General features: G+C 34.1%; 1 protein-coding gene across 3 annotated transcripts in view; it reads left to right on the top strand.

Annotated features, from left to right (window-relative positions):
* The window catches only part of LOC126972956 (four and a half LIM domains protein 2-like), a 149,071-nt gene extending 125,155 nt beyond the window's left edge, over positions 1–23,916 (top strand). For all 3 annotated transcript variants that reach the window (XM_050820053.1, XM_050820054.1, XM_050820055.1), the window contains 3 exons: positions 21,433–21,602; positions 21,933–22,119; positions 22,417–23,916. In XM_050820053.1, the coding sequence (XP_050676010.1) occupies positions 21,433–21,602; positions 21,933–22,119; positions 22,417–22,574 (515 nt within the window). In that variant the 3' untranslated portion in view covers positions 22,575–23,916. The remainder of the gene's footprint in view (positions 1–21,432; positions 21,603–21,932; positions 22,120–22,416) is intronic.
* Positions 23,917–27,827: the final 3,911 nt, after the last annotated feature.

Below are 27,827 nucleotides of genomic sequence, written 5' to 3'. Positions count from 1 at the left end.
CCCCAAAAATTCTGAGCGGCACTACAACTGCGCTCGTCACCTTGAGACATAAGATGTTAAGTCTCATTTGCCCAGTAATTTCACTAGCTACGGCGCCCTTCAGACCGAAACACAGTAATGCTTATTCATCACTGCTTCACGGCAGAATTAGGCGTTGTGGTACCTACCCATAATCTAGCCGGAATCCTGTACAAAGGAGCCTCCCACTGGTGAATGTTTGTTGCCGAGTTATGGATGCTTAAAAGTATTCATGTATGTTTAAGTAAGTATATTGTATTAAATATATCGTTGTCTTGTACCCATAGTGTACTATGCATATGCTATGCCCACTTTGGGGCAAGATAATTTGTGTAAAAGTGTGTCAATATTGTATGTATGTATCAGACACACATATTTAGTAGCCAACGCCGTGATTCGTAACCGTGTTATGACAATATGCGTCTGTTTGAATCAATATTGATACAAGAATAATCAATATTTTAACAGATTTATAAACTGTTAATTAGTAACTGTCGTACGACCTTCACTCGATTTCTATATCGAAATTTTTATTAATTGCATTAATTTTAAGTTTATCATAGTAAGGTACCTATGTACTTACTTATAACATTCTAACTGATATTTTAAGGACTTTTCTGGGGCTAAAAAAGAAGCTTTTTGATATAATAGAGAATTCTTATTAGTTGAGAGGAAGATCCTCAATGCTGAGCCTTGAAATGATCTCTCTCATAAATATAAAAAAATATAAGAATATAGAACTAACCTCTATTTTAAGCAAGTCACGCACACTAACACAAAGTGTCATACAAATGTCAACTAATATTCCTGGCCTATTTTTATCGGTTGTCCAACAGCAAGAGTCTATCTAGACGTATAAATTAACTTAGCAAATTATCGAAAATTTTTATATTGGTGGCTTCATTTATAATAAATAGCTTTCAAGCCACTCTGCCTCCAGTACATATTTCCTAGCTTTGATAATTCGATCGTGTCGCTGCCTTTTTTCCGGAGCCAATAAGTTTTCTAAACTTTCCGCTAAATCTCGCATGGAAAACTAAATATGCTTATTGAGTGAAATTTTACTTAATGCATAGTCAGTCCATTATGTATAAAAATAATTTATAACTCAAGGAACCGAACGATAAAGAAGATATGCTTAGAAGTAGGAGATAAATCAAACATCTTAATAGCTGATCCAACAGTAAGTGTAGTAAAATGGTCGTAAAATACATCAAACAATATTTATAACAGGCCTCACGTGTTTAACTTGTACTATTGATAGCACTATTTCAGTTGCTTACGGATAACGTACAAACTACTTACATATATATATTTTATGAAAATACTAGCTGACCCAGCAAACGTATAAAATTGCCGATATTAAAATCGAGATACAAAAGTAACTGTTGATCGTAGATGGGTGAAAATTTTAAGTTGTATGTAAATTTTAATGCTGACTCATAATCAATCAAATTTAAAAAAAAATCGTGTGGACCACCCTTAACATTTAGGGGGATGAAAAATAGATGTCCGGTTCTCAAACCTACCCAATATGCACTCAAAATTTCATAAGAATCGGTCAAGCCGTTTCGGTGGAGTTCAATTTTTAACACTATTACGAGAATTTTATGTATTAGAAGACGTTCAGCTGATGGTAATTGATACGCCCTCCCCATAACAGTGCAGTGCCGCTCAGGATTCCTGAAAACCCCCAAAAATTTTGAGCGGCACTCAACTGCGCTGCTTGAGACATAAGATGTTAAGTCTCATTTGCTCAGTAATTCCACTAGCTACGGCGCTCTTCAGACTGACACAGTAATGCTTACACATTACTGCTTCACGGAAGAAATAGGTCACGTTAATCCATAATCTAGCCGGCATCTTGTGTAAAGGAGCGTCCCACTGGTGGTGCTGGGTACTTATATATTGCCTATAGAGAACTAATGATTTAAAACGTTATAACTAATATTTTAAACTTAATCAGTTATATTATTTGGTTTGTTAGATAACGTTTATCCGGACATAAAAGCCCTCTTTTCAAGGAAGGGTTCAGGTTTGTCTAAGTTTGGGAGAGGAACACTATACTTGTCTACACTAATATTAAAAAAATTGTGTTATTAACGAATAAACTCAAAAAATACTTGGCATATTCTGAAAATTCTTTACGATATATTATCACTAAGGAGTTCTCTGTGTACAAAAATATGTAAACACCGTAGACATTACTAGAAAGTTGTTCAGAACTTGTGTTCAGTGATGAACCCGTTTCTTGATAATTGAAATATTACAAGATTGTTTGTATTTAATGTATAATACTAATATCTATTTAAAATCTTAACATTCGTCTTAAAAAAATAACAAAAAAGAATGGGTTTAATTTGTATAATATAATAATAATAATATTGACACACTTTTTACACAAATTATCTTGCCCCAAGTTAAGCACATATAGCCTGTGTTATGGGTTACAACACAATTATATATTTAATACAATATACTTACTTAAACATACATAAATTCATATAAACATCCATCACTCGGAAACAAACATCCATATTCATCATATAAATGCTTGCACCTACCGGGATTCGAACCCGGGACCTCTAGCTTAGTAGGTAGGATCGCTAACCACTCGGCTATACAGGTACTCGACTATAATGAAATCTGTATTGTTACACATCACGCCGTACGTACGGCAATGCTCACTTGCCTTCTGATCCATAAAAAAAAAACAAAAATATAATGTATTCAGTTGCTATTTCTATTAAACATCACGAGTACTATAGTTATTGAGGAGAAAAATACATTCCCCCTTATTCATAATGGTCCGCTAACTTTAAACAGCCGCTTAGGAGTGTTTTTTCTCATTCTGACTTAGGTCAATAGAAGAAGACAGAGTGAGAATTAGCAATGCTTTAAGTTAGCAGACTATTATGAATAAGGGGGATTATGAATAAGGAAAATAAACAGATTGTAACGTAACGCCGCGTCAAATCGCTTAGAAGTAATGTTATAATAATCGTAAACTTCAGTGCAAACGTTCTGTTAAATAATTCTTTTGTTCTGAGTTGCATTTTATTGCTATTTTCCATTTTTATTATACAAAGTTTACTTTAGAAGCAGTTTTCGTTGACATCTTTATGTTAATTCTTTTGTTACGTATCATCTTGACCTGATGTAAGAATTGAGAAGGATGAACCTGATGTAGCTTGAACATTTTTAGTAACATCCCTACTAATATTATAAATGTGAATGTTTGTTTACGCTTTTACGCCGGCGCTAGTGAACCGATTTTGATGAAATTTATTACAGCGAGAGACTAAAGCTTGGGGAAAGGACATAGGCTCCATTATTTATCCCGGAAAAATTCATGGTTCCCGCGGGACTTATAGACCCAATTATCATGGCATCCAATACCAGAACGTATAGTGCATTCAAATTCCAAACTATTTATTGGTTGTTTTCAAATTTAATTTGTGTAATTACTTTATACTTTACTTTAAAAAAAACAAATTGTTTAGATTTGAAAGAGCGACATCTTAAGTCAATTTCCAAATATGCAAATTTGGCTATGAAGCCGCAACCTGAGAGTTCAACAACACATACAAAATTATTCGTCACTCGAACGATTGGCTCAGTGGAAGAGCGCTCGCACGGAAGGCGAGAACTCGGGTCCCGCATCGTTCATAAATCTTGTTATCAAATGTAATTTGTGTAATTATTATTTATAACGTACTTTCGTTTTTTACATACGCAAAACGTGCTTTTTATATTATGTTCTACGAAAAAATCAGTAAAAATATTCTCAAAAAGTCATAAATTACTCTTTGATACTTATTAAGTAGTCTTTTAAGCATTAATACCTTTTCTATTTATTTATTAAAGAAACAAACAGATCACATCACTATATAGTAAAAAAATGAATTTAAATCTATATATATATAAAAATGAATTGCTGTTCGTTAGTCTCGCTAAAACTCGAGAACGGCTGGACCGATTTGGCTAATTTTGGTCTTGAATTATTTGTGGAAGTCCAGAGAAGGTTTAAAAGGTGAATAAATAGGAAAATGCTGCTAAATTAAATAAAAACAACAAATTTGTTTTTCCTTTGACGTGTCCATACATAATTTCTATGAGAGAGTTTATTGACGCACGGTTTAACAGTTCTGCTGTGAAACAATTTCATTATAACAGCAGGGAGCATATTTTACGAAATAATTCTTGATGTTATGATATATTATTGACAAATTAATAAAAAACATTATTTTATTTATTATGTACAGAACAACGTCTGTCGAGTCAACTAGTATAATATAAAAAAAATGTCGGACTTTCGGACAAATAACCCATTTGGAATTAGACATAAATAAATCACATACCTACTGTGAACATACACTTATACAATTATATGACTCAATGTAATTTGTAGCCGTCGACCCTCCAACAAAATAAATCCCCTATTCATACATTTATGCTCCCCACATTACTGGGTGATGTTAGAAACATGGCGCGTCTACTAATTTGTATTAGAGTGTGTTTCATACGGCTGCTCACATCTTGATAATAAAATATATTAAACTTGCTGACCCGACAGACGTTGTTCTGTAGATAATTAAAAAAAAAACTTTTTTATAGGAATTTGCCTATAAGATTTCAAAACATCAATTAGTTTATAAAATGTGCTCCCTCTTGTTATACTGAAATTGTTTCACAGCGGAACTGTCAAACCCCCTCCCTCCAACAAAATATGAGAGAAAGAAATTACCCCAGGAGGGTACTTGCTCTACCAGACCCGGAGAATCCCTCCCCGAGCACTCTAGCTCGGGCTGCCTTTCGTATTCTGGGGAGGGCACAGAACCGCGCATGACCTTCAAAAAAAGCGCGTACACCTTCCTTAAAGGCCGGCAACGCTCCTGTGATTCCTCTGGTGTTGCAAGAGATTGTGGGCGGCGGAGATCACTTAACAACAGGTGACCCGTACGCTCGTTTGTCCTCCTATTCCATAAAAAAAAACCGTACGTCACTAAATTCTCTCATAGAAAATATGTCCATACAAAACAAATATTGGAAATAAAAATAATTATGGGTTCCAAATCGAAATAAAAACTATCCTATCTCTCAAATTGGACCAAACTGCACTCCATGGAGTAGTTCCCATTTAAATCCGTTCATTAGTTTAGGAGTCCATCGCGGACAAACAACGTGTCACGTAATTAATATAATATATTAAGATAAGTACGAATTATTCTAAATTGACATTTGATCTGTTCAAAAAGCTTGTGATTCTAAAGGTTTTTGCTTTGATCATAACTGAAATACCGTGAAATTTACTAAACCTATTATGGAAATTATCTACAATTTTGTCATTTGTAATTGTCTATGTAGCAATATAATTTTTCATAATAATGATATAAGATGCCTTGTACATAAATTATACATATACATAAAAGACATAAGTGAAACAATATAATTAAATGTTTACTTATGTGCGTATTATTTATTTATTCAATGCATTCAATTGGACGGCAAAGTTTAGCTAAGATGACAAAACAGACATTTTTTTACATCGTTTTTCTATACTTTCTTAATTAATTAATTTAAAAGAAGATGTATTGAAGATCATAAGCAACTCTTAACACATTATCAGCTGTTATTATTTTAAAGTCTAGCAAAATGGTAGATTTTTGTTGGCTAAAATAAATAATATCCGGACAACCGGACCTTGCTCGGATTTTTAAGAATGTACAAAACTTGAACAAAAAAAAAAACTAAACGGACATCTGGATTAGAACCGGGGTCTTCTGCTTTCTAGATCACCCAATGTCCCATCTGAGCTATTATAGTATTGTATATAGTGGCGAAATTTACCTTTGTATTGTAATGTTATTGTAGCTGTTTCTCATTAAAACACGGATTTAACTACATTTTTGAAATCCCCCGTATACTAAATTTTATCAAAATCGCTGAAGCCGTTTCCGAGATATATATATATATATATATATATATATATACAAGAATTGCTCGTTTATAGATATTAGATATCTTTGACGTAGAATACGTTGTCATATATCTTAAATAAACTATAGGACCCTATTCAATTATTATTACGATTCTGCCATATTTCTGGTTACCATATATGGAGTGTCAATAAATGTAAAGACCATAATCGTACAGACAATTCTATTAGTCATTCGAAGCGTTTTGTATTTATTTATCAGCCTTGTATCGCAAAAGTGGAAGTTGAAGGCGATATGGCGGAATTTCAGTTCAATGTTGTTTAATTAAATTGGTAAATAATAACGAATTAAATGTAATTATATTTGTTCTGCGAATTGTTCACAAAGGATAGCGACTTACTTCTTTTGGAGTTAAATATTTTAATTAATACAATACTTAAAAATGTAATTAATGAACGTCCTACTCGAACAAATAAACTTTACACATTACTTAGCACGACACAGCGATTTGTTCTCTTTTTTAATTGATCTTATTATGGAAAAGGAGGACAAATGAGCGTACAGGTCATCTGATGTTAAGTGATCACCGCCAACCACACTCTCTTGTAACACCAGATGAATCACAGGAGCGTTGCCGGCCTTTACGGAAGGTGTCCGCGCTTTTTATGTTGTATCAATTAAAAACCGCAGTAAAGGTACTGCACATCCAGACGGTGGGGATGATAATGATATCCTAACTTGTGGCGTGTCGTGCGAAGGTGGAATTCGGCGGCAGGAAACAGGTAACTAAAGCCTGACTTACAAATGAAACGAAAACGCTATGGGTATTATAGTTTCTAAGTTTCTACGGATTAAGATATTGCAAAATCCAAATGTATACTGCTCTACAAATGTTTTCGTTAATAAAAAGGAAATGAAACTCCTAAAAATGTAGATAAGAGTGCGCGTTCTTTATAGTTCGACTTCCTAAAACGATCAAGAAGCTGGCACGGTCGACGACGCCTGCCATATGGCGCGTGTAGTTAGCCTTAACCTTCCATGTCTTACTTATCACTGGCCTGCCCTTGGCCTTGCTGCACTGTCGTATTGTGGAGAAGTTTCTTCCTTTATTATTCCGTTAACAAAAGACTGGTTTCCATATTATTGCTGACTGCCTGACTCACAAAGCTTGCCAATTTACAGGATGTTTCTAATTCAGTTATTTATGTTACTGTAATAAATACATTTTAGCATTACGTATATACGTACAGCGATTAAAATGCTATGATTAAATTGATTAATGACATATATATGTCATAAATAACATATAACTGTGCGATGAAATTTTATCAATCAAATACATATATCCTCGGGGAGACAAAAGGGTAATTAACATATTAGCGAACGCAATGCTTTTTCCCATCTATTTATTTATCTATACTACTTAAAGATGCTGACGTGGAAAACTTTAACCATTTGATAATTAACACGTACGGACTATAAAACCATCCGCCGGGAAATACAAATAGTAAGTAATAAGTTAAGAGCAGCATGCTATTCGGGTCTCAACTTATCGCGACAGCGATAATGCAATCATGAAAAACAAAACAATCGCTAATCTTAATTATGTTCGAGAATGTGAGTCTTTATGAAGCACATTACCACAAGAAAAGCTGTTATCAAACGTTGGAATTCTAATAGCTCTGAAACTAATCAATTCCATTCGCATTTTGCGTTTGTAAGTTTCATATACAGGCTTGATTTAACAACTATTTTCTATATCGGTTCTTAATCAGGTTCTTCTATCGTAATAATATTTTTATGACATCGAAAACTATTTATTGATTTCGATGTACAAACAATAGCTCAAGCACACGACTTCATGAACCATACTGTATACTAGCCTTCTCAAATCGACAGTGCCCCAGGGCACTACATTTTTCAGATACCTACACCAAAACCAAGTGTGCCGTACGGCACACTATTCCCTCACCAAGTTCTGACCCTTATTTTGTTTATAAGATAGTTTATTTGCATGGTCTTATAGCTTGTTTCAATAGCTTTCTGATACATTCACTCAAATCCTAATTATAAGCAATCTATTGCTATATGTACGCATTGACAGAACGCTGCGCGAGCGCCAAAATTACGCCGATCTGAGGCATACCTCGCGATCAGTTTCCCGGAACGGAAAGGCTAGGAATATTAAGCTAAAATGTGTAATACTTTGCAATTATTAGTATCTGTTATTCAATCATTTACAATTTTAATATAAATAAATATATTATTATTTTTCGGTTCAAAAGCTGCCTAAGTCTCAATCCGTATCATCGCGATCAATGACGGTCTATTGATCGCGATCATCAAAATAAGTAATAAAACAAAAACTCTTTCGACAGTCAATTCTGTTTCTTATCGATAAAAGACTTCTGTCAATTAAATGAAGCGAGAGTTCTTAAAATATTATTTATGACTGCCCCATGTTAACATGTCTACAGAACGATACGATATGGGTACAGCCTTTAACAAGTTTACTAGAAAATTTATTAAATAAGCATTATTAATAATGATTATTATATATTATTATTATGATTTATTTAATTTATTCATTTTTATTTAGTTTTTGTTCAGGTATCTGTCCTCTTTTGCATAAAAAAATTTGGCGTTAGGTTTGCGGAAATCTATAATGATAAGCAAAGACTCAAAGTTAAGTCTCGTGCCAGAATTTGGCGAGTCAACATCCCCTGAGGCTGCCTCGTATAGAGGCGAAACACGTGTGTCGAATTAATTAATTACATAAATTTGCGGAATTTACACTTAATCAAAATCACAACATTTGGATAAGTTTACTAGAAGTCAGATACGAAGGGTTCTCTTGAAATTTGTGTTTTCTCTCTCGTCTTTTATTTCGAGCGTTGGCTCTTATAACCGCTCCCTAGCCTTACAAATACCTGTCTTATTTATTGTAAGACTTCCCACTCACTTCGTGATCTCACCACATCCCACCACAGTAACGCCTCTAATGACCTACTCAATCAAATCACAATTCAGCATATTTAAGCCCGTCATGTTTTATTCATTCGGTACGAGAGTACTTAATGAATTATTCAATAATATAAAAGGCAAAATTCCTAAATAAACTGATTCTTATGTGTTACATGGGTAAAAATGGAATACCATTGAAATAAAGCTTTAAATAAAATTTCCATTAGAAATGTGTAATAATTATCTAGCTGTTAAATATTATTCTGAGGTTCTAAACGTATAGTAATATTACGTTTAGAAACTCGCTCTTCATGTTACTTAGTTAAAAAAAAGGTGTATGTAAGCGGTAATAGAAACTCTCTTACTAAAAAAAGTGTGTGACAAAACTATTCTTTTTTTTCTGTTCTGCTGTGTTTTATTTCTGCTGTTGTAAGCTAGCTTCGTGTCATTTTTAATAGCTCAACTAGGAATAGCTCCTCCATGTACCCTAACGGGTCACACATCTCTGAACAAGCACCTATTTACAATCGGCGTTACGGACAGTCCTAGGTGCAGAGGCTGTCTAACCGAAGATGAAACGGTCACTCATGTAATCCTGGAATGTGCTGGGATGGCCAACCAACGGGCACAAACCTTAGTAAATACAAGGTCGCTCCAGGAAGTCTGCGAACACCCCAGGAGTGTTCTGAACTTCTGGAAGGAGAGCTGGGCTGGTTGGAATGACTGGCCAACACTGCATGCAAAATTGACCCAATTAAGCGGTCTAATTGCGGAAACAGGAGCCCTTTACCAATAGCTCCTCCATGTATTCCTATATTTAGATATTAAAGTATATAGTATAGTATCTCTACGTTTTCCTGCAAAAATAGTATTTTTATCACAACATCAAATGATCACTTCGATCCTATTACAATTCTTTAATACGTTTGTGGTTTCATTGCTAAAAAGCTTTAACTGAATATCGTTTGCATATATGCAAAGCTACGTTAATATCATATCGATAGGAATAATGAATGAGTTTCGTTTGCAATGGCCGATTTTTACCAACACAATAAATACTTTACTTACTTCATTTTCATATTTTTACTTAGGAATCAAAAGGTTACATCGCTAACTTAATGTTGCGGTAGGTACTAATTAAGCCTCTATATTTAAGTTTTTTTATGAAAATAAGTGACGAAACGAGCAGGACGTTCAACTGATGGTAATTGATACGTCCTGCCCATTAAAATGCAGTGCCGCTCAGGATTCTTGAAAAAACCCAAAAAAGAGCGGAACTACAATCGCGCGCTCTCTCCGTTAAGTCACATTTGCCCAGTAACTTCACTAGCTACGGCGCCCTTCAGACCGAAACACGGTAATGCTTACACATTACTGATTCACGGCAGAAATAGGCGCCGTTGTGGTACCCATAATCTAGCCCGCATCCGGTGCAAAGGATCTTCCCACTGGTAGGCATCAAACGAATCACATTTGATTTTTGATATTTGCCATATTATAATAGTTAGAAATTATGAACGCTGTCCGACCAATTATGGAGTATTTTTACTAGCTAGAACCATTTGACCGCGTGCAATGCCGCTGTAGGAATCGTCAAAGATTAATTAATATGTGAACGGTTCGATCACTTGGCGTTGAGTAGAGACGTATCTTGTACTTTCATCACCACTTAAGTCTTATATATTGTATCATAATAACAATGAATACTACACAATAAATTAAATATAAACCTGCATCAAATAGAAATTGTGAATTTCTACAGCTGTGGCACTAAATTAGAATTGACAGATGTGGTTTGAGATAGTTTTATCAGACGTCTAGAGTTTCCTGTACTACCCGAGTAGAGCACGGTCTAGATTTGGTGACTTTCACTTCGTTTAGATCTACTTATCCCGACGTTATTATAAATGAGAAAGTGTTCGCCCTTCTCTGATTTCAAATATTGATACGTGATAAACTTGCCTTATTTTTATTGGTTCTTCAGTGAAACCAAAATTCTGAGCGGCATCATAACTGCGCTCGTAACTTGGAGAAACAAGTCGTATCATTAGCCCAGTAATTATATATTCTAAGTATTATTTTATAAACTAGACCTATCAGCAGGTGGTCTGCCAATAAAATAAAATAATTTGACGATCTTTAAGAGGCCGCCATCTTAAACTACTTTTTTTATTTTTTTTAGAATACAACGATATATAAATTCTACTAGTCCCACTTTTTTTGTATGAGAGTGTAGGCGAGACGAGCAGGACGTTCAGCTGATGGTAATTGATACGCCCTGCCCATTACAGTGCTGTGCCGCTCAGGATTCTTGAGAAACCCAAAAATTGCGCTCGTCACCTTGAGACATAAGATGTTAAGTCTCATTTGCCGAGTAATTTCACTAGCTACGGCGCCCTTCAGACCGAAACACATTACTTCTTCACGGTACAAAAAGCTAAGCTAAATCTAGCCGGCATCCTGTGCAAAGGAGCCTGCCACTGGTAAATAATACATAATAGCAGTTATATCAATGTACAATTTGTGTATTCCAATTTCCGTGTATTATTATTAACTATATATTATTTATTATCATTTTGAAACAATATTTTCATTATTCTCGTATAAATCTTTGTTCATTTAATTTCTATAAATATAAAGAAATAAAATATATCTAGAAGTTAGAACAATAGCTACTTATAATTATAAATACAATACTATGATTAAATGAAATTAAAACTATCATTACGGGGAAGCGTACCAAGAATACTGGCAGTATTTCCAAGTTGGATAGCTAGACTGATCCGTTGACCAAAATAGCTGACAGCGCTTGGATTCCCAGTAGCCCTATTGAGGCGAGAAGATAGTACTTTGAAGATAGTATTATATAGCTACTAAATTTAATTACAACTTTAATATCCATACATTTCTTGGGCTTATCTAAGTTGTAAGGCCAACTTGAACACACTTGCTTGACTTAAATACATGTAATGCTGACTTAGCTATCTGTATTAGGTATGTATCGAGGTTGCAAACAAACTGTGCGTCTTTGAACAAGTCGCGTAGGTTTTCTAAACATTGACCTATTTACAAGTACCTAGTAGCTATGATATTTTGATATAGTTAAGCGAACATTGATATGTTACTTTTTATGACTACTTTAGTCTTGAAATTATGTTCTTCCTAGATTACCTCTCAATTTGTGTGTGTAGCTTTGTCAAAATGGCGGCGTCCTAAATAAATCGAATATAATTAATGCAAAATAAATCGCTTAAAATTGTTTCTTTGTTGTTGTTTCTTGTTCATGAGAATATTTTCTGTTATAAATGATTTAGACATTATATTTGTTTTTGAAATTATTCACTAAAGTCTGTTGAAAAATCGAATTTGAATTTAAAAAGAAAATGATTTGACTTTAATTTTGAGCGTTAGCGACAGTGATATACCTTCAGATGACATCATGCGCAGCCTTGGAGGTTAGCCTACTTAAGAGAAAAATTATTGGTAATAAATTCTACATAGTGTTTGCTTAGTTAGCCCAGTGGATAGTCACACTGTCTATACTGACCTGAAGGTCCCGGGGTTAAATCTCAGTAGATGCAGACATTAATATGATGGAGATGGATTTTTGTTTCGGAGAGAATTCATGGACGAGGCGAGACTCGAACCCGCGCCTCTCGGTTTCCGTCCGAGGGCTCTTACCAACTGAGCCAACCATATACAATGCCTAGTTTGTAGCAATATAATTTGTGTAAAAGTGTGTCAATACATTCTAAATTTCTTTCTAAAATTTCGTTTGGAACTCGTTGAAGTCACGATTTTTTTATTGTCTGTAATTTTTTCTAATATCTTTATAAAAAAATGACGGTAGATTTAGAATCTAAATTCACATGCTCACGATATTTTTTGGGGTTTCGGCACCAAGTTTCGTAAATGATGCTCAGTCGAGTGAATATCACCTATGTAGGTGGGCGTGGGGCTCAGAATACATCAACACACGAAATAGGTAAGTACACATTTAAAACAACACGGCGCTGTGAGCCTAATACGAACATTACGTCATCGTTTATTCTAAGTTATTGATCAATGATGACCTTTGTAGGATATAAAATAGTTTCTATTTCATTTTTAAAAAGAGTACAAACGATCGTATGGCTCACTTAAAGTGATCTACATTCTCTTGCACACCATAGGAATCACAGGGGCGTTACGGTCCTTTAAAGTGTACGCGCCTTAAGAAAGCTGATTCTAGTCAATGTATAATAAGACGTCTTATTGCTGAAATATACTACATATATTAGATAATGTTTACGTCTAAATAGTCTCTTGCTGTTATAGGTTGTCTACCTATAAAAACGAGCCAGGGCCATATTAGTTTTGTGTGCGTGACAAGCTACATCTTACAATCGCGATTTGTATGACACTTTGTGTTAGTGCGCGTGAATTGCTCAAAATAGACGTTAGTTCTGAAGTCTATTTTTTTTCGACGTTTTCACAGCTGCCATAGTCTATCCAGACGTATAAATGATCTAAGCTACATATTGTTAATTGTTCGTGTCGTTTCGCTTGCTTTACAGTCCGCATTGTTAATAGAATCAGTAAATACTAGTAAATTTACTGATTCTATGTTAATATGTCATGCTAATTGTACCGTTATGTTTTATTAGTATAGGTTGCATATAACTGTTTCTTTGTTTTAAACGACCATTAGACGCTAGGGTCCCGGGTTCGAAGAGTGACTAACGTTTGTATTATGAATATCTATCTTCTATCTAAATACCTAGGTAACACTGAAAATGTTTAGAAAATGATAAACGGCTTAATGTAGAAAGTTGCCAATACTTTTATTGTTTTTCAAAGTAATCTCCGTTCCTCTCTACACATTGTCGCATTCGATGGAACCACTGATAAAAGCAGTGGGCCCATTCTTCCTTAGGGGTCTCTTCTATGGCATTTTCGTACGCTTTCACCGCATCTTCTGTTTTAAAATTGAAAATAAAAAAAAAGTTTTCATTAGCAATGTTTTCTAACTAGCCAGTTCTAAACATTTTTAGTGTTACCCACGTATATATATAAAATGAAAATGGTCTTTGTTTGAGGCTCTTTCACGCCTAAACCACTTATCGTATCGACATGAAACTGCCACCATTCGATGCGAAATTTATCCTAGATGGATTATGGCTATTTTTTTATTGTATTTGTACTATAAGATGAATAAAATTTAATTTATTTCCTTTTAAAATTCGCCTACAGAAGCGGGCGGGAACGGCTAGTTAACGTATATATGTATAGTTCGGACAGAAGTATATTTAAGAATACATATATATATTATGGCAATAAACAGATCGTTGTCTGGCGTCCATAGTATGAGGCTATTGCTAGTTTGATAAATAAATCATAAAACTTATGTCGAACAGGGGTTAACAACCTTAACAACACAACTTTTGCTTAATAGAATACCGGCATGCATTTGTTACCAAGCTTTGTTAAATCGATTCCCAACAAAAATATGCATTACTCAGGGTGTTATCTAAAATAGTGGTTATTAATAATTTAAATATTTTTGAAAACATAATAAAAATGCGTCTCTATACTTTTTTCGTCGAATCATTGCGTGTGTATTCCTTCAATCTTTTTTTGTATCAAATTAAATGACTCCGTAGAAACCTCTAGTAAAATTTTGATTATTAGAAATTAAAACACAAAAGTGTTATTCTAGTTTTTTTTACTACCCTAACCTCCAAAAACCATGGTGTGATAAATTTTTGTATATACATAAAGAATACAATACTGCGGAGGGTGGAGTAGATATATAGATTTAAATTTGTGTAATTATGTATACATTTATTGTAATGATTGTGAAGTTAAATTTTATACTATTTCGAGCTTTATATACATTAAAAAACTATGAAATAAAATAAAATTAAAAAAAAAATAAACTGATATACTAAAATTTCAAGAAAGTTTTTTAAATGTTCCGTAAATGGCACGGAACGCTTCGTGTTCGAGGTAACTCGCACTTGATTGGATTTTTTCTTTGTAGACGTTTCGGAGATATCATGTCTACCAGCCATAAATGATTATAAATATTAAATTGTATGTGTAATGTCAAAAAAGAACTTTTATTGAACATACGGTACGTATGTATATATATTATATATCTCTATACTACTCTACTTTACGCGGGTCAATACCAAAAATCCAAATCATTAAATATTTTTCCGCCTGTCTACGTTTCTTCCGGCCAATTTCTGAAAAGGGTTGACCGATTTTGGAAAAAGTGTTTTAGCCCTGGAAGAGTATTTTAGGATTGGACAAAACCCCGTATCGTCTTTTTACTAAACGCAATGTGAAGTTACAAAAAAGATAAATACAAAAAGTTTTAAATTTGGAATAACTTTATGTCGCGTTTATTAATAACAGCCGTAAAGTTTTTAAGAATTAAAATGATTTATATCGGGCGTGCTCGGTATGTACTTTGTAATAATTTTATTGCTACTTCGTATAATATTCTTATATTTCGAAATTCAAACCATTATAAATCACGCTTTAACGTTTTTCAATATCATCGTAAAATTGACGGTACGAAAAACTTTCGCCGGCGAACGTTCCAACTTTTAATGGAAACAGTTTTGTTGAGAAACTTAGCCAGACAGTAATTTTTCAATAAAACTACGATAACGGCTTTTACACTGTTCACATATATCGCCTTGGAGTAAGTATCACACTGGAAATGGCCTTTTCGTGGGTTTCTTTATGAATTAACAGAAAAGCATTTTTTAATTTTTACACAAAGAAGTGGAAGCGTTCACTTCGGTAGTCAGCTGAAAGGGATGTTTTGAAAGACGAGAAAGTACATCAGGTCACCGCCTGTCAGGTCATCTATAAGACACAAGTTTGGTCTGGTGTGGAGTAGTGCTCTGACATTTGAACGAACATTCCCTATACTACCAGTTCCTACCCATACGACGAATTGTTTAATATAGGCTTTGACTCTTTGGCATTCCGTTAAAATGCGGGCTCTCTCTGCATATGCTGACTCGCATTTGGCCAATTTTTAACTGGTGTGCCGTGAAACTTTGATGAACAAAGAGTGTGCCGTTTAAACCAATAGGTTGACAACGCCTGATCTAGAAACTCAACAGGCTTCATCTTTTTCTCAATAAAACTGTATATACCTTTTACAATTTTAGCCTTGTTTTGTACATTTTCTAGGACCAAGCTGTAAAAGTATATACATATATCGCCCAACAAAAGACTTACTAACTCGACTTAACCGAATGTAGGGATAATAAGTTTAGGATATTATGTTTGTTCCTAGTGTTAGCATTACGTTCACAGTTTCTAGAATCTTTGCCATTGAGATGTACCTACATACATTATGTTGTCAAGAATTTATCGAGAGGCAACAGTTAACATGTTTATTTCTACAAAAAAATCTCTCAATGGATAGATTTAATATATCTAGATTACTACTAGAGACTAGATTTCTGGACTGTATGCTTCCGATCCCACTAGGGTTCATTACCTCCCTAGTAACGGTGTCGTCAAAATCTAGAATCATAAAGAGTCGATCGACTGCATTCAAAATCAAAAGCGGACGGGCCTTGAAATTCATGCACGTCAATATTTACAATAGATTGACATGCAACGATGTAAGTGTTATTCTCTGTTCAAGGACAACAATCCAAATACCATCCACACGCCAACAATTCTCTTTACGATGTTCGTTTGTTTTCGTGACTTGAGATTATAATCTGTACATATATTTACATAAATATTATTGAAGTGTTTGTAATACCAATATAGCAGCATTTTACTAAACTCATACACGTTGTACACGGTTTTCATACCAGAATACCATTTCTGTTTGTTGAGACTTATCCTCAAAATGATTAATTGTACTATTTTGACGGGACTTATACTGCCTTGGTAATCGAGAGGGCAGTAAGTCAGAAAAGGCGGTTTCGAGAAAACAGCGCGCAAAGTATTTGTCACAATTTAAGCGTTTGTGACAAAATTATACACTCGATTTTTATGTTATACATGTCAAAAGAAAGGAAAAAATGTGTTCTTTACAGAAGAAAAACATTGTTTTAACATTTTTAATAGGGTTATTCTAAAACATCACAAATCGTGTCTTCATTACCATATTCTTAACTTATTTTAATCAATATGTAGGTAAGAGGGCAGTAACTGCCATAGATACTGCACTCTTGCTTAGTATTATTTCATACTGCTATATTGCTTAAAGAATCCAAAATAATAAATTTAAATTACTACTTAAAACAGCAGTAAAGAAGCATTATACTGCCCTTTACCTTAGATTTTTAATTATATTTTGACCATTTCACTATGGAGTATAGAACGTTACTGCTTTTTAGAGTATTATAAGTAAGGTCTTTTCAGAATTTCTTAAGCAGTATGTCTGTAAATAGTAGGGAAAATAAAAAAATCATTATTAAAAATATTATTCATCACTTTATAAGTTACTGTGTTTCATTTTCTCCGACTTCGTCTTCCTCGATTGCCAAGTTTTCAACATTATTTACAAACAAATTTTCCCAAAAAAATCTACGATTAACAGGCATTAACGGACACAAGTTTTGAATTATCTGCTTTTTCCTTTCGTCAGCAATTCCTCTTTCAATAATTCTGTGATCATTATAAGGTATTTCTTTTAATTTAAGAACTTTCACCTGTAAAAAGGTTAATGATCGGAATGTTTCATCTTTATGGTTGGTTAATCTTGTAATGAATATCTAAACTCCCTCTGATAACTTGTACAGCAACTATGTCTTTCAAGTATACCCTGGGCTGAGTATTACGGAGCCCATGCTGAGATGATTTATCTTGAAACTGGAAGAAGTCGGTGACATTCATTTTTTTAACAGTTACATTTTTCGTACAAGTTGCGACACAATTGACATAATCATTAAAATCATAAACCTTCCTTTGCTTTTGTAGAGATTTTTTAACCAAATGATGATATCGGCTGACACATGGCAGAGGCAATATCTTCTTATTTTCGTCCCGATATCACTTCATTCCACAAAACAGCGACCGGTTTCTGTTTATCTGTGAATTTGCTTAAAGGCACAAAGCTCTCGTTGAAGCATATAATACGAGTGGTAAACAAGACAATTTTGAACATATCTTTACGTTGAAGCAGCACTACCTTATAAAGATCCGCTGAAAAATAAGTAATTCTAGTTCTTCATTACTTTCCTGGTTTTTCATATCATTTTGATATTCCTCTCTGCTGTTAATGTAGCTTTCGTTATGTTTCAGATGGGCATTGCAATTTACACGATCTGAACATATATCTTCCTCACTGTGCTTAGTTTCTTCTTTATGCATTTTATACCCTGTACAAATTTCGCATTCTTAGTTAGAAAGAGTTACAAATGAAATATTCATTTGTTTTGTAACAAATTCGTATGAAATTTTATGGTCTGGATACTTGGCTTTGTAATCCTCGTAGATAATCTTAAGAGTCACATCGCTCGACAAATACCTTCTTCTCGGAGCATGTTCTCTTCGATAGTGTGATATGACTGGGTTATACTGAAGAACGTGGTTTCTAAATTTTCTTACTGTGTTTATTTTTTGTCTAATGTTATGTTAAATATTTTTAATTACCTTTTGTCATTTTTTTATTATATCCTAACGTGGTCAGAAAAAACGTTATATACACTTCGATTTTCTCATTATCAGATGTCAGAAAAAAATATTTGTACATTTTATTGCGCTTATAAGTGTTGCTTTCATTGACGTTTTTTCTTGATTGAACCTTCCTTGACTTCGGATGTAAGGTTCTTTATCATTACTCCTTGTGCTTCCCAACCAAGGTTCAAATAATTATCGTGTATCTTCCAACCGCATCATGAGTGAATTTATCGTTACATTTTTTTGGGTATAAACGGTACAAATATAAAGTATTATTATTCAAAACGGAATAGTAATTAGCTTTATTTTCCATTTAAGTAAGTTGTTTATTTCACATAACAAAGCATATTAAATAAAAGGATTCCTTACAATATTTAAAATAAACAATAATTACTCACCTTATACCTACTTGGCGCCAAAACTACGCGTCACGAAAAGGCGTAAACAAAATAAAATCAGACGACCATCACTCAACCGCGCTACTTGAAGCGAAATGACCGAATATTTTGATCATTAATACGTAGCTAGTAGAGCAGTAACAACCACTTACTGCTCTACTGATTTACAAAACTATTAAATTATTTCATCTTTTGCTATGTTATAAAAGCAGTGAGTGATGATACTGTGTTTATATTAATGTGTATTATGAGTCATTCATTATAAAATTACTATCTTAAAGCGCAGTACAGCTCCATACTGTAGATTAAACTAGTAAAATTCATTTGGTACTTTAGTTAATACTAACGTAAAGAGCAGTATGTCAGAAATTTACTGCTCTTTTGTTAAGAAATATGTGAATACTAATGAAAAGGGCAGTATATCAATGAAATACTGCTCTTTTACCTAGTTAACTAAATTATTTTACCGGTCTTACTGCTATTCATCAAAAAAGAAAATGCATTTCTAATATACGTAGATGTATGAAACCTAGATAGGAAGAAAGCTCGTTTGATGTACATTCCAAATCAGTAATAAAAAAAAATGGCCACTTTTGACTTACTGCCCTTTCGATTACCATGGCAGTATACTGATAAATAGGTCATATTATTTCTAGGTTTTTCCTGAGGAAATTACTGTTTCGAGCCAAAAAAACGTATTGCGGGACCACCTGACAGCTGAAGTGATAACTTCAACCACATGATGTTATAAATACGATATGATGTTCTTTATTCATAAACTATTCACAATTACAATCCAACTTTAGCCGAAAGTGCGTTACATGTCCGACCGTGACAACTTAATTTCATTCAAAATAAAATTGTTTACAAAATCCGATTCAATCCAATATTACATGCCCTAGACACCGCCATTACAGACAGACGTACACCCATGACAACTGAGTAATAACTTTCTAAATTCTTTTTTAGTAATAAGCTCTAAAGGTTGATGTATCCAATATTCGATAATTTTATACAGTTAATTCTTTATTACTTTTTATGAAATAATTTATTTTATTCAAACAAAACTCATAATATATCAGATGCAGCACCTTACCATATAATTTATGTCGGTATACTATAGCCTATCTAAAATACTCTATTTTATTAAAAAGAGTGGCCGTTGAGATTCTTGTATGTTCTTCTCACGAGCTCAACTTTTTACGAACATATCGTAAAAAGTTGAGCTCGTAAATTCAGTAATTTTATTGAAATAATTGTACCGACTATTCAAAAGCGATTAATTTAAGCCTAATAAGTTTATTTGACTTAGACTTTCATAAAACGGAATATTACTGGTTTGAATAGGCAGATATGATTGGGAGTCTATATGAAACATATTTTCTTTAATAATGCAAAGCCATTTAATTACGTCATCTACAGATTTTTGTGAAGGCTAACCAAGTTTTTACTTGAAAGGTTATTTTTTTTATAAACTATAAAACCATAAAAGTATAATTGCAGCCTTGACCGCAACGTTATAGGCATTTAAATAAACTTGTGTCTTTCGAATCAACATTTTACACGAATGTCCATGATTACGTCATCCGGTCGCGACATAAAGTCTGCGGCGCGGAGAAAAATACATTGCGCTTTTTCATCCATATTATATTATGTCGTTCGTACTAGTGCAGTGGTTTTATGAAATATCGATATCGATTGCGCAGACGATTCCGCTAATCTTTCTAGAATTAGAGACAATGATATGAGACGTAACGCATCACATAACTTATTCTTTCTCTTTTTTACTACAAGCCACCTGCAACTACATACGGCGTAAATTCGACCTCACATGGAGTACTATTCTCACCTCTGTGCGGGCACTCCCCAGTATCACCTTCATAAATCTGACTGCATCGATCATCATGTCATCTCCGATCGGCTTGATACTTTGGCGTTGCATAGAGATGTAGATTCTCTCTGCATCTTCTACAGCATTTATCACGGGGAGTGCTCAGAGTTATTCGGGTTGATATCACCAGCCTAATTGCACCACTGGACATTTATACGTTAAAATGCTAAATTCCATCCGAATCACGTTGACGTCTGGTATTCTATAACCGCGCGTTTTGCATGAAACTTTTTGCCTTGCAACTTTGTGCAATCTATTACCAACTGCTTTGCGTTTTTTCCCGAACCGATACGACTTAGGGACCTTCAAGAATAGAGCATCTCTCATATCATACGGCCGGCAACGCATCTCTTGTCCCCTGATGTTGAGAATATTCATGGCCGGTACCCTCACCATTCCCCATCTCGTGATGCTCTTGCCGTTTGCCCCCTCTTCCATAAAAAATGTATTGTAGCACATTATTTTCTTATACTTACAATATAATTATTTAATCGTTTCACTTTATCTAGTTTTAAGATGAGATGTTATTTTTTCCCTCTTTATTATATACTTAAATAATTTTCAAAAATTTCAGGAACCAAGAAGATGGAATACAAAACACGTCAGTGGCATGAGAAGTGCTTCTGTTGCGTGGTTTGCAAGAACCCCATCGGTACCAAGAGCTTCATCCCGCGTGAACAGGAGATCTACTGCGCTGGGTGCTACGAGGACAAGTTCGCCACTCGGTGCATCAAGTGTAACAAGGTATGTTAACTTCTTTCATTAAAAAGTTTATGATGTTTGTTCTCGAAACTTCACGAAATTAACCGTAGTTGAGTCTGCTTTTAGTATATAGTGTATTATCTATGGTCTGTTTGTTGTGTGGCAGCATAATAGTAGTGAAGTTAATTCAGTTCATACTTGTACTATTATATTTTCCTTGCTGCAACAAATTTGGATGGGTTAAATAAGCTGTTCTGAATAATTTCATATTACTGCACATAAATGTCTCATAAGTTTAATGATACTAAGGACATTATAATTATTATTTTTCCTTGTCGTGCGTAGTTTTTGATTCAAAATCTCGCCTTCCAGATCATAACGCAAGGAGGCGTGACATACAAGAACGAGCCGTGGCATCGCGAATGCTTCACTTGCACCAACTGCGACACCTCGCTGGCAGGACAACGGTTCACTTCGCGCGACGAGAAGCCCTACTGCGCCGAGTGCTTCGGGGAATTGTTCGCTAAGAGATGCATAGCCTGTACCAAGCCCATTACTGGTTAGTTACTAATTACTTAGTACTTTGTGCATAAATATTTGGAATGAAGAATACTGTCCTCAGGATTGTAATAAATCGTTTGATAGATTACAGAATACTAATGACAGTTCACATTGTAGTTTGTTAATTCCTTAATATCCAAACATTGGTACATTATTATAACTTTACAGTTGTATCATCCAAAATAATATCTTCCTTTTTCCTTCCGAAATAGATATAATGATGTTTCATTATATCATTATTGTATATTATATAATTATACTGTTTTTATTATTAACTGAATTGTTAATGTTATAGGTATCGGTGGCACTCGATTCATTTCCTTCGAAGACCGACACTGGCACAACGACTGCTTCATCTGCAAGTCGTGCAAGACCTCGCTCGTCAACAAGGGCTTCATCGCCGATGGCCCCGACATCATCTGCTCCGAATGCGCCAAGGAGAAACTCAAGTAAATCCACTCTCACGCTTCCAATCTCGCTCTAATGCACAAGCAACGACCTTTCCAGCATTTGCAAGACACAATTGATGGCCAACTGTTACACCGTAGAGTTATTGGAGAAATTAGAAAACATAATTTAGCATAATTTAAGGTCACTTAGTACTCCCATGTGTCACATGTCATAATAATTGCTCTGGCTACGTCATTTCGCTTACATATTTATATATAATACATTTATTACTCATGTGTTAACATTTATTTTGTGCTTGTGCAGCGACAAAATAGTTCTGCCTCTAGTCGCTAAAGCGCGAGACTGGTGTGCTTTCAAAACGCAAGAAATGCCCAGCGACAATCTGTTCGATCTTGTGGGCAAAACTCGCTTCCGCAAGGTCATCCCTAAGACGAAAGTCGCGAAGTAATGATATTTTTATACAAAACATTAAAAAAAAACACAAAAAAAAGTGAATGCACAAAACGAACAGTAAATTTCGCTCTTCTATTGAATGTTAAGATGTTTATATATATTTTGGTTGTTTACTAATTACATCGATATCGATATATAGTCGTGTGTATTTACTGAACATCCCTATTCGCTACGTAAGCTGTACGGTATTCACTAATCGCCATATTATTTCGCTTTGGTTGTTGTATTTAGTCCCTAGACTCGGTTTGTATTATATCTAGTGCAATTCACATGATGCCTTATTAACATATCTAAGTCAATTTTGAGAGTACCTGTGTTGTATCATAGAGTTAGATCATCGACAACACATGATACGTCTCGTTCTTAACTTACTTTTTGAATTATATTGTTAGGTATCATTTAGTTGTCATTGTTATATCATAGTAACATAGAGATAAGTGTATGAGTTATTGACGGATTATTGTACTCTTATGTTAAGTATTTATTTACCGTAGAGAACGATAGTACGATATGTTGACAGATGCCAACAGAGATTTACTAACCTGTGTTGCCATACTCGTCAAACAAGCTTCCTAACACATTGTTATATTATATTTAGTTCTTACTAATATAAATAATTAAAAAGATTATTGTTCTCGAATAAGAAAGTGTTACAATAATGTAAATGTATCTATTTTTACCTAATAATGATTATTTTTTTAGTGTAGTGTGATAAGGTGAATAACATCTGAATGATAGACCATTATGTTGTGGGAACATATTTTAAAAGGGTAATTAAGCTTAAATTATAAAATGTTAAAAGTTATATATATAATGTGTAAACATTAAAAATGCTTAGCTGTGTGATCTGATCTAATATTCTTGTATGTATCTATCTACCCATAGATTGTATTATATTATAAAACTAAATTAAATTATCGAAATAACTTCATTGTTTGTTTTTATTTCATACTCCATTAAAATTGAATGTCAGGGTAATGTGTAATTGTATCACATAAGAAGTTATACCAAATAAATAGTTAATAGAAATGCTATAATATTCCTTGCGGGACTGCCTCCTTGCTAGTACGCTTACAACGCTCCGGATATTGAAAGACTTGACACTAATGGTGTGCAAAATGACAGCGATACGAATAATTTAGGAACCTAAAACCCTAAAATCATTTGCGTTTCACTATCTACAAATAGTGTTATCTTTCAGGTAAGCGCCATTTAAATTATAGGATGTATGTAGTAGTATATCATAATTATCTGATGGATCGCCTAACAGACTGACAAGCATTTGCCAAAATGATGTCAATTTATGTAATGGTGGGAGCCCAAAAGCTAAATTGAGGTTTACTCGAGCGTCGTAGGCATTGGATTGTGAGGATTAGGTGTCAGAGAGAAAAAAAGTTTATATGATGTCCCTGTCACTGGGGGTAGTGTGTATAATAATGTAAAAAAATAGTCACAAAAAATACTCAAACGCTTCAGATATTATTAGTGTATGCGTCCCACGTGTTTCTGATAGCGGAAAAATATTAAACTGCCTGTTAGCATGGTGGGGGTGGTCATACGAAGGGGTAGGAAATTGTAAAAAAATCTTATATATAAAGAATCTTATGTATCTCCTAATTTCAAAAGATTGACGATTTGGACGTGACCAGTGATGTTATGAAACAGATTTTTGAAAATGCAAAAAAAACGTGACCATGAAACCATAATCTGACAATTATTAAGAGGAATATGAAATTTCACATTAATTTGTGAAAGTACCTAAACATAATATTTAAATGTAGAAAATAAAATTTTATGTTTTTTCTGTTATTAAAGATCTCAGCGAGAATAATATGATATTCATATTAATGTTAAGTTTCTGTTTTAAGTTTACATTTTCAAAGTAAAACACAATAAAATATAAACTAAATAAAAAATAACATATTAATTAAACCTACTTCAAAATTGGTACCTTGAATATATACCACAACAATATAAGCAAATTGTTGGAGATACTTTATCTCTTCTGATTAATTAATTTTATGGAAGAGAGGATACCTAAACGAGCATACGGGTCATCTGATGTTAAGTGATCGCCGCCGCCCACATTCTCCTGCAATACCAGAGGAATCACAAGAGCGTCGCCGGCCCTTTAAAAAAGTGAACGCCCTTTTTTAAAGGTACCCAATAGCCATGTCGTATTGTACTGGTAACACCGCACAAGGAACCTCCTTCCACAGCTTTGTTGTACGTGGAAGAAAGTTCCTCGAAAACCGCACTGTAGAGGAAAGCCAGACGAATGTGCCACAATCAAACAGCTCTTTGGAATACCAGGAATATGCGGTAGAATACAAACTATGAAGCGACGTCCCTGCGCAACGCCAAAGGATCTAGCGGTTCACAGAGCACTGGGTCCCCGACAATTCAAGCAGCTCAGTTCTGCGTTGCACGCGGTCAAATGGTTACTGTTTAAACCACTTTTCTCGGATAGTTGAGTCTCTTGGGAACTAGCAAAAATACTTTATCTAGTGCATTTTTCGAATCATTTTTATACTCGCATAGGCACCAGAAAATACTTTTAAGTAAGTTTTTAATTATTGTGTTTTTTTATGACAATAAGGGATGGTAATTGATACTCCCTGCCCATTACAATGCAGTCCCGCTCAGGATTCTTGAAAGACCCAAACATTATGAGCGGCACCACAACTGCTCTCGTCACCTTGAAACAAAATGTTAAGTCTCATTTGCCCAGTGATTTCACTAGTTACGCGCCTAATAATAAGGGCACCTTAGTATTATTAATAATTATTATATAAATCACAAACTGTTATTATTTTTAATATATTTCACCAGAATTAATACAGTTTATTCCAGACAAGTGATGACCCGGCTATACCCCGCGCCCATTCATTTTATGAATTATTATAACAATATGTAATGAAATGTCTAACTACAAAAAATTATATCTTCCAGATAAGTAATCACCAACATATAACTAAAACGTTCTCCGAAACACGCTGCATCTAATGTTATAAGAATTACTGCGATCGTTTTTTTTTACTAATCTGATTGGCTGCTGTAGACGTTCGACCCTTACTGTTATACAGGGCTCAGGTATGTTGGGAGAAGGGAGCAAGTTTGTCCCTCGTATGTTATTCTGACGCACTCGAATAAATCCCAAAATCTCTGCTTGGGCTTCTCTGTCTCTCCTCTCTCGCATGTTTTGTACATGGTACATGGTTGACTTATGGACAATAATGAAAGGCTCATAACAATTGATTAGTGGACATTCTCAAATTTCGTTACACGAAAGCGAAATACAATTATTATGTGATGATTGATTTTACCGTGAAAATAATAAGTAGAATAGTCCAGTCATTTAAGCTTAAATTAGGTAAGAATCTCGGAATTCGAGATACCCAGCTGTAAGTCTGTAAATACTTGTATATTGACACCCTAAAAGTTGTCTCAAAACCTACATATGGTAAAAATAAATTGACAAATATTTATAATCATTGATTTATCGATAGTTCATCAACTATATATGGCGCGTTTTCGACCGGAGGCACCGGTTGACCTGAAGTGATGCTGTGACCGCGCGCTCTCCGCCCTCTATCTCAAAAACGGATCACCGTATAAAAAAAATTTTGAAACAAATTTTGTATTCTACAATATTGATAATAAATACAAATAGCAAAAAACCCATAGGAAATGAGATATTTCCAAAAAAAGCGCAACAAAACGATTTTTGTGACCTTTGACCTTGAAATTTAATAGTTGCTTACACCCTACCCTATGTAGGTTTTGAGACAACTTTTAGGGTGTCAATATACAAGTATTTACAGACTTACAGCGGGGTATCTCGAATTCCGAGGTGAACTTACTATAATGACTGGACTAGAAGTGCTATTTAGAAATATGTATCCTCACTCAGACTTATTAAAGGATGCCGTCGTCTTTGGATTCATATTTATACAAAAGATAATGAATAATTTTGAAAACTATCAGCACATTTTTAATATTTTCATGCGCAGAATTAATATTAAATAGTGATATAACAAATAAAAGACAAGTAAAACAACAGGAAATATATTACTTGCATTTATAATAATTATCTCTTTAGTATATCGACAACTTATGCAATTATTGTAATTAAGTATCATAACGCATTAATTTTATTAATATGTTTAAAATGTATTTATCAGCCTAATCATGGATCACATATAAAAAGAGATCATATTCAATGAAAGATGCCATAATAACAGAGATCATATTTTTATAACGGCTACAAATTATATAGGAACTTATAACTTTATAGAAAGTATGTAAAATCACAGAGTAGGCATGGATACTTACGTATTAGTTATTTGGAAAACCCTACTACATACTTTATATAATAATTTCATACTTCAATTTTATAATACAGTAAGTTCATTAGTTGCAATATAGATGGCGCTATACTTTACTAGAAAAAGAAAAGCTATAATATAATTTCATGCTTTTCTTGTCCTCATATGATAAATAATATTCGAAATTTGCAGCATAAGCCACTTCTGGTAAATATCTCCTCATTAGTAAGAAGTTCTACAGAACTGTTTACTTTCCCGTACAACCAAACTGTGGAATGAGCTTCATTATTTTGCTGCCACGACGATTTTGGAACCTCCTTAAAAAGCGCATACACCTTCCTAAAAGACCGGGAACGCTCCTGTTACGCCATGAGTGTTACAGGAGAGTGTGAGCGGCGGTGATCACTTAAAAGGTAAAAAAATGGACAAAAAGTTTATTTATCATTTATTCCTTTCCGAATGTCAAGCAGCCTTGCAAATAAACGAGGGAAATATTATACGTACGTTCGAACAA

This window comes from Leptidea sinapis, chromosome 28 (genome assembly GCF_905404315.1).
Source record: "Leptidea sinapis chromosome 28, ilLepSina1.1, whole genome shotgun sequence".
Taxonomy (NCBI): domain Eukaryota; kingdom Metazoa; phylum Arthropoda; class Insecta; order Lepidoptera; family Pieridae; genus Leptidea; species Leptidea sinapis.
Note: the sequence above shows the minus strand (reverse complement) of the source record. Positions and strands in the feature narration are given on the sequence as shown.